This window comes from Saccostrea cucullata, unplaced genomic scaffold, assembly GCF_032062105.1.
Source record: "Saccostrea cucullata isolate Sc308-1 unplaced genomic scaffold, CSIRO_AGI_Scuc_v1 ctg5556, whole genome shotgun sequence".
NCBI lineage: Eukaryota > Metazoa > Mollusca > Bivalvia > Ostreida > Ostreidae > Saccostrea > Saccostrea cuccullata.
In genome coordinates this window covers 2152-10572 of record NW_026932759.1, presented here as the reverse complement: position 1 = coordinate 10572, position 8421 = coordinate 2152, and the positions used below count along the sequence as shown (strand labels likewise).

At 31.6% G+C, this 8421-nt stretch overlaps 1 protein-coding gene across 1 annotated transcript; it reads right to left on the bottom strand.

Moving 5' to 3' along the window:
- Window positions 1–326: 326 nt before the first annotated feature.
- On the bottom strand, window positions 327–1946 carry LOC134236030 (uncharacterized). Its single transcript, XM_062718209.1, has 2 exons — window positions 1690–1946; window positions 327–1567 (listed from the first exon to the last, which is right to left on the bottom strand). Exon 2 carries the CDS (start codon window positions 1493–1495, stop codon window positions 428–430), a length of 1068 nt encoding a protein of 355 aa, XP_062574193.1. The 5' UTR covers window positions 1496–1567; window positions 1690–1946; the 3' UTR covers window positions 327–427.
- Between the last annotated feature and the right edge of the window lie 6475 nt (window positions 1947–8421).

The following is an 8421-nucleotide window of genomic DNA, read 5'->3' as shown; positions in this document are numbered from 1 at the left end:
TGCTTCTGTAAATGTTTTACTTCTCTTTTTGATTTCAAAACTTATCCTTTAGAAAGGTGTGCTTAATATAAAGATTCAACTGCAGTAGCATGAATAGGTGCCCTTTTTACGACTTTTTTTCATGCTTAGAATGCAAAACCTTTGTTCTATCACAAAGACTCTGTCTCAATTTTCGTACACAGTTCTTATCAATGTCAATATGATTCATAAGATTTCCATATTTCATTAATGCAAAAGTACACTTCTGGACGACTAAACATGCCATATTCTTTTTTTTTTTTTTTTTTTTTGTCTTTTACGGTATTTCTTTTTTTTATCTTTTATTACACAGTTTCATCAATACCCATTTACAATTGCCAGTTAACCCGGGTATTTAGGATAACCAACATAAAAACAACAAAGAAAAAGAAAATTACAAAATAAGTCATTATAACAAATTTGTTAAAAGTTTGACTAGGTCTTTAAACATACAAGTTTTTGACAAATTTAACATGAAATTTATATCTTTTTCTAATGAATATCTAATGCTTTTTTCTAACATGAACTTCTCTTGTATAATATTTTCTATTCTGCTTTTCATTTTAAATTTATATATTTTATATGCCAAATATGATATTATAGTATTATAAAAACGAATTCTTGAATTTGTTTCCAAGTAAAATCCTACAACAATATGTTTCCATTGCACATCATAGTTCATAACAATATTCAACTTTTGCCATACACCTTTTACATTATCACAATCAAAAATTAGATGTTTTATATTTTCATTTTCATTTCCACAAAATTCACATTTTGCATTTTCTCTTAATTTACATTTTTGTAAAAAAGAATTACAACATAAAATATTATTCAACAATTTATAATTAAATTCACTTAGACGTTTATCATACATGAGTTTGATTTTATTTCTATAAATATTACACCAGTATTCTTTACTCACACAGAAGTTTCGACCTAATATTGATTGATAACATGGATATTTAAACTTTTTAGACAACATATTCTCATAGAAAAACTTACATTTTTTATCTGTAATACAATTTAAACCACTGTTAAAATTGAAAGAATTTACAGGAGTTGTCTTGGTAAAAATACAACACTTCATATCAAACATGTTACTCTGTTTCGTTACTACTTTTTTTAGAATCTTGTACTCGCACAACCAGTTAGATTTATTTATCAAAGTATTTGAAATTTCTTGTAATGTTTTAAAGTTACCATTTTCATCAAAGAGATCTTTCGTATACAAAATATTACTTGCAATCCAATTTTTAAAACATATTGTTTTACCTTTAAATTGGTATAAAATGTTATTCCAAAGTGGTTGTTGTGCAAATTTGACATTTGATAAATTTGATATTTCTATTTCCTTTTTACATTCATTGAAATAACAGAATATTTCTTTATAAAAAGTAGACAGGTGAGAAATAAGTGAAAAGTTTTCGAGTTTTCTTTCAGACAATGTAAGTAAATAATTAATGTCTATATTCATTTCATTCAGGTATCCATTTATGACTTTATTCAGTATACAAGATTCATCACTAAGTCTTGTTACCCAAGATGCCTTTAAGGCCTTTAATTTTAGTTCAATATCAACTAATCCTATTCCCCCTTTTTCTTGTTTGCCTATAACAGTGTCTCGCTTAATTCTATCTCGTTTGTTCCATATAAAATTGAATACACTACTTTTAAATTTTTTTATCAACTCGTAGTCTGGAATTGGTAATATGGAGCCAACATATATTAATTTTGATAAAGCTAAAGAATTAACTACACAAGACTTTCCAAAAATTGTTAATTTTCTTTTTTTCCATGATTCAAACAGTTTTTCCATATCTTCATAAATTTTAATCCAATTTAAGTTGTAGCATTGGTCTTTGTTATGACCAATAAAAATACCTAAGCTGCGAACAGCATCATTAGTTACATTTATACCACACACATTTGAGTGCCTGTCCTTGAGACTACCTAAAGGTATACATTGTGTTTTATTCAGATTTATTTTTGATCCAGCATGGTTGCAAAAAGTTTGAACACTTTCAATTGCTGTTTCTAATGAGGATATATCTTTTAAAGCTAAAGTTATGTCATCTGCATGTTGTAGATTTTTTATTTCTGGAGAAGTTGCATTTAGTTTAATACCTTTGATATGTTCATTACTTTTTATTTTTATAGCTAATATTTCTGCGACAAATAAAAATAGCAAGGCTGAAATGGGACACCCTTGTCTTATGCCTCTAGACATAGAACACGTTTTGGAAATCCAACCATTATTTTTTACTTTAAAAATTGGGTTGGTGTATAAAATTTTTATCCATCTGATAAAGTTTTCCTCAAAATTAAATTTTTCTAGTACTTTAAATAAAAAATTCCATTCTATCGAATCAAAAGCTTTTTCAAAATCTATAAATAACAAAAGTCCTTCACTATTATTTTCCATACAATGTTCATAAATATCTAAAACAGTTCTAGCATTAATTCCGATATAACGTCCTTTAATATATGCTGACTGTTCATTACTTATTAATTGATCTATAACTTTTTGTAATCTTCTTGCAAATATGAAAGCTATTATCTTATAGTCAGTATTTGTTAAACTTAAAGGTCGATAGTTCTTTAAATCATTCTTGTCTCCTTTTTTAAATAAAACTGTAATAAGAGATATGCGTTGTGAAAAAGTCAACTCTTTATTGTCAAAAACGGATAGCAGTACTTCGTAAAATAAGGAGCTTATAGTGTTCCAAAAACATTTATAAAATTCACACGGTAAACCATCTAAGCCAGGAGATTTATTGTTTTTCATATTAAAAACAGCTTCTTTACATTCATCTATTGTAGGCATTGCATCACATTTTTCCTTCTCTTTATTTTCTAATTCTGGACAATTAACATTTTGTAGATATTCTGATATTTCAGCATTATCAATTAATTTACTACTGTAAAGGTTTTCGTAAAAAGTGCACATTTCGTGCAATATTTCAGAATTTGAAGAAAATGTCTTAGTTTCATTTCGTACTTCAAAAATTGTATTATTAGTTTGGTTTTTCTTTTCTAATCCAAGGAAAAAACTTGTGTTTCTTTCGCCCTCTTCTATCCATTGTGCTTTAGATCTTATTTGTGCGCCTTTTGCTAATTATGTTCCCCAAACGAAGTTGGGGAACATATTGTTTTTACTCTGTTTCTTATTATGTTCCCCAAACGAAGTTTGGGAACATATTGTTTTTACTTTTTCTGAATTTTTTCTTTGTTCTCCGGTACTTTTTTGTCCACGAGTGTTCTCGTAAACTACTCATCCGATCTAGGTGAAACCTTTTTAGGGCCACTAGGTATGTTATGTAGATGTGCGGAACGAAGGTCATTTTGCGCGCACGTGCGTGCATGTGCGCGCACGTGTAACACGTGAAATGACCAATATAATAGATTTAGCCGTAACTTTTTAAATATTGGATGAAATGCTTTGAAACTCGTAATATAAGGATATAATAGTAGTATAGCCATGATGACATGGTCAAAATAGCAAGATCTCACGCGCATGCAGGTGCCCTTCGCTGCGATTGGCTGAAACTAAAAGTCTAAATATCTATTTTGTTTTCTGACAAAATTCTTTTGAAATTTTGAACATAGTCTTACATTATGAAGATCTACAGCATGATATATAAGAATAATCATGAACGCACGCACATGCACGTGTGCTGCAATCTGATTGGCTAAAACTTTAAATGCCTACAACTTTCTTGGTTCTCAATAATACAGGGTGAAATTTCAAATATGAATAGATATAATGATTGCCTACATTATACTACTATCAAAAGTAAATGCATGGACGTGCATGCACATGCGACCGCACACAATGCTTTAAAAGACAGTATACTTGAGTGTTTGATGTTCATGCAGAATTAAGAACTTCTAAATGTCAAGACATGTAACATACTGAAGCATGCAGATCTTTTTACCCTTGACCTTGGAACTTAGGTCAAGGTCACTGGTAACCTGAATAAAATGTTGATATTAGCTATTTACCAAAATCACCTTGACCTATGAACTTGAAATCGACCTTAACCTTTGTCCTTGACCCAAGGGTAAAAAGAAACATGAAGTACATGTACATGTATCTAGAAACACCTTTCAGAGTTTATTTCGGTTGACAGGTTAGAAGTTAAAGAGGTGGTGGTTTTTAATGACCTTGACCTTTCATCCAAATGTCACAATCAATCTTAAGTTCTTGGAATAAGATACAACATTCAACTCCAACGTTAAATAGGTTAAGAATAAAAATACCCCCCCCCCCCACCCCCACAAACACACAAACACACAAACAAATCAAATTAATGGCAACGTAGAGAATCACTGTTAAACTCAAATAACAACTCGGACCCACATAAAATTTCAGGAAAACTGCAGAAAAGAGCTCGAGGAAAGTGTATTAAAATATTTCATTTGAGTTTCCAAAGTATATAGAAATTATTAATTTATACAGAAAAAATTACAAATCCTGTCGTGTTTAAAATTAAAGTGCAGATGACCAAAGTTGGCATATAAGCCTTTTATAGCCTATTTATTCAAATGTCGTTAATAGCATTCAATTCTACTGATTTGAAATAATATTTTAATACCAAGCATCCTTTGTTTAATTTACCTTTGAAATTTATTTGAATTTTTTTTTAGAATTATGCAATCCCCAGAAAAGCGATTTTCGGTATATTAAAAATCAATATACATGTACGCTCCTTCGTAAAATAATCAGATATTACATTCATGAAAAAAATATTAATAAGAAGGTGTTAAACAATATTGGTCACATTAGCTGACACGAATGTCTTTTTAAACATCTCTTGTAAAACCCAGAGAGTAGCCCCCTATGCATTGGAAAAAATGAATAGTTCCGGTCAAAAAACCTTTATATATTTATTTACAAAGTATATAAAATTTACCAGGCACAGCTATAGCATTCAATTCTACTGATTTGAAATAATATTTTAATACCAAGCATCCTTTGTTATGTTCCCCAAACGAAGTTGGGGAACATATTGTTTTTACTCTGTTTCTTATTATTATGTCGCCCCGAACGAAGTCGGGGACGACATATTGATATTGTACGCATGTTTTTTTTATCCAGGCTGTTTCTCGGAGATGGCTGGGACAATCTTTCTGAAGTTTTCCTCAAAGGACGATCACTGGTTGTTGTTGTGCAGTGAGGTTGTTCAGTTCCAATATGTCTACCGTTGCCATGGAAACCTGTAAAAAGCGACAAATTTTGTCCGAGAGTGTTCTCTCTGGTCCCTTTAACGTTCGTCATGAAACTTTTCTTATCTTAATGATTAGTATCTGTAGTTGTGCGCCTCGCATTTAAAATTTTCAAATAATCGATTATTGCCATGGAAACCAGGTGAAAGTTAAAATTCTTTAATTTCGATTTTCTCAATAACTACGCAGGCAATGGTTTTGAAACTTTCAATGTTTATTCCTTGCAATGTGTCAAAGTGATTTCTACTTTTAAAATAATTGTAATGAGTCGCTCACAGTTGCCATAGAAACAAAACAGAAAAGAAGATTAAGATGTACACATGTGTTCTCCAAGGTCTAGGTCAAAGGGTCAAAGTTCGTCGTATCCAATAAAAGTTCTTTTCACAAGGATTACATATTTGAAATACGAAAGCCCTATCACTTACCGTTCATACGTTATGGCTTAAGTACTATGTTCAAGACGACCCCCCCCCTTTTGAAGCACACAGCCAGGTAGAATACACAGATATAACATATACATCTTACAAGTAACGTTTTAAAAGTTTCATTCATAAAATACAGTTCCCGTCATGTGATATTTTGCCATCATTCATTCTCCTTCTGTTTTGTCTCTTGAATTTATAATTATTTTATTTTATCTATATAAAAAAAAATAACGATTGTCAACTGCATTTATTATCATTTAGCCTTTTCTTGTATATCTATTACTTGTATATTATTCACTTCATTAGATAGTGCAAGTAAAAATAAAAAAAAAAATGGTACGTCATTTCCATAGTTTTTATTCATTCATAAATCCCTGGATCCGCTCCTGCGGGTTCGCGAAGCTTTGATCACCACTGTATACAAAACATTCATCTCGCCGAAAATGTTCATGATTCCGCTAAACTGAGAAAGTTTACACATGATTTATCATCTTATAACAAACATCAGCTCTCTGCAATACAGAGATGCTCGAATTCATGGTGGCATGTCTGATTCGTTTTTTCGGCAGAAAATGAAAGTGAAAGAGTGAAATTTCAGAGTTCTCACTGTCGTTATAATACACAAAATTATTCGGCTGATCTTCTTCATAACTCACATTTGCCAAGTTTTTATAATAGGAAAGATACTGCCAATTAACAAGTATGAGGCTCAGTTCAGTACATCTGCCAGATTTTTTTAGGCAAGTCTGCAAATTTAGGAACTTGTAATTTTCCTGCACTACTTTCTTCTCCTACCGATTCTAAAAATAATTAGTGGGATGTACCCAATTAAGGTCTTCCGTTTCCAATGGAAAGGACTGATACGACTTGATGGTTGTTCAATTGTTAGCTTATGGACTATTGTTTTAGTGATGATAAAAATGAAAGTCTTGTCCAGTACGGGGCGACATATGCTATTGCTTGCAATAGCAGATTTTCTAGTTATGTCGCCCCGAACGAAGTCGGGGACGACATATTGATATTGTACGCATGTTTTGTTTATCCAGGCTGTTTCTCGGAGATGGCTGGGGCAATCTTCCTGAAACTTTCCTCAAAGGACGATCACTGGTTGTAGTTGTGCAGTGAGGTCGTTCAGTTCCAATATGTCTACCGTTGCCATGGAAACCTGTAAAAAGCGACGAATTTTGTCCGAGAGTGTTCTCTCTGGTCCCTTAAACGTTCGTCATGAAACTCTTTTTATTTTAATGATTAGTATCTGTAGTTGTGCGCCTTGCATTTAAAATTTTCAAATAATCGATTATTGCCATGGAAACCAGGGGAATGTTAAAATTCTTTAATTTCGATTTTCTCAATAACTACTCAAGGAATCGTTTTGAAACTTTCAATGTTAATTCCTTGCAATGTGTCAAAGTGATTTTTACTTTTAAAATAATTGTAATGAGTCGCTCACAGTTGTCATAGAAACGAAACAGAAAAAAGGTTAAGATGTACACATGTGTTCTCCAAGGTCTAGGTCAAAGGGTCAAAGTTCTTCGTGTCCAATAAAAGTTCTTTTCACAAGGATTACATATTTGAAATACGAAATCCCTAGCCCTTACCGTTCAAACGTAAGGTACTACGTTCAAGACGACCCCCCCCCCTTTTGAAGCGCACTGCCAGTTAGAATACACATATCTAACATATACAACTTACAAGTAACGTTTTAAAAGTTTCATTCATAAAATTCAGTTCTCCTGATGTGATTTCATAGTTTGCCAACCTTCATTCTTCTTCTGTCTTGTCTCTAGATGTTATAATTATTTTATTTTATCTATATATATTAAATAACGATTGTCAACTGCATTTATTAGCATTTCGCTTTTTTTTTTGTATATCTATTACTTGTATATTATTAATTTCATTGGATAGTGCAAGTATAAATTAGAAAATTGGTACGTTATTTCCATAGTTTTTATTCATTCATAAATCCTAGGATCCGCTCCTACAGATTTGCTAAGCCTTGATCACTACTGTAAACAAAACATTCATCTCGCCGGAAATGTTCACGATTCCGCTAAACTGAGAAAGTTTACACATAATTTATCGTCTCATAAGAAACATCAGCCCTGTACAATGCAGAAATGCTCGAATTGAAGGTGGCATGTCAGATTCGTTTTCCGGCAGAACCTCAAAAAATGAAAGTGAAATTTCAGAGTTCTGACTGGCGTTATAATACACAACAGTCATTCCCGTATAATTCATACAAATGAAAAAACGCTATGTCGCCAATACATTTCAATACATTTCAAAGCTATGGTTACTGATATTAAAATTATTCCTTGGCCCTTTATGTTAACATATTTTGCCACACAAAATAATATTAGCTGTTATATTTTTTGATATTTTTTCTCCGAGTATTTACACAAAAGGAAGTCCGGAATCGTGTAAAAGGCGATGTCGCCATCGTATACCTTGCTGGTTAAATGTGCATTACCTGGTCGGATTTTGTTCTAAACAAACAAAAATTGTTTTAATTAATGAAGAAACATGTCAAAATCATAGAAATGAAACTTTAATTGGTAAATGAATAACAATTTTTTAAACAGACCTTGATCATCGCTGTCGCCAATTTTCACCTAACCTACCGTAACAGTGTTTGAATAGTTTTTAAGATAATACAATATATCGTTAGTAGAGCTAAAACTGTGTTTTTGTGTCTAATATATATTAAAACTTTAGCACAGAATCCTATTTTAAGCAAATTAATAAA

Bases quoted from the DNA above. Each gene is read 5' to 3' on its own strand.
- LOC134236030 (XM_062718209.1), bottom strand. From the start codon at position 1,495: ATGAATATAGACATTAATTATTTACTTACATTGTCTGAAAGAAAACTC.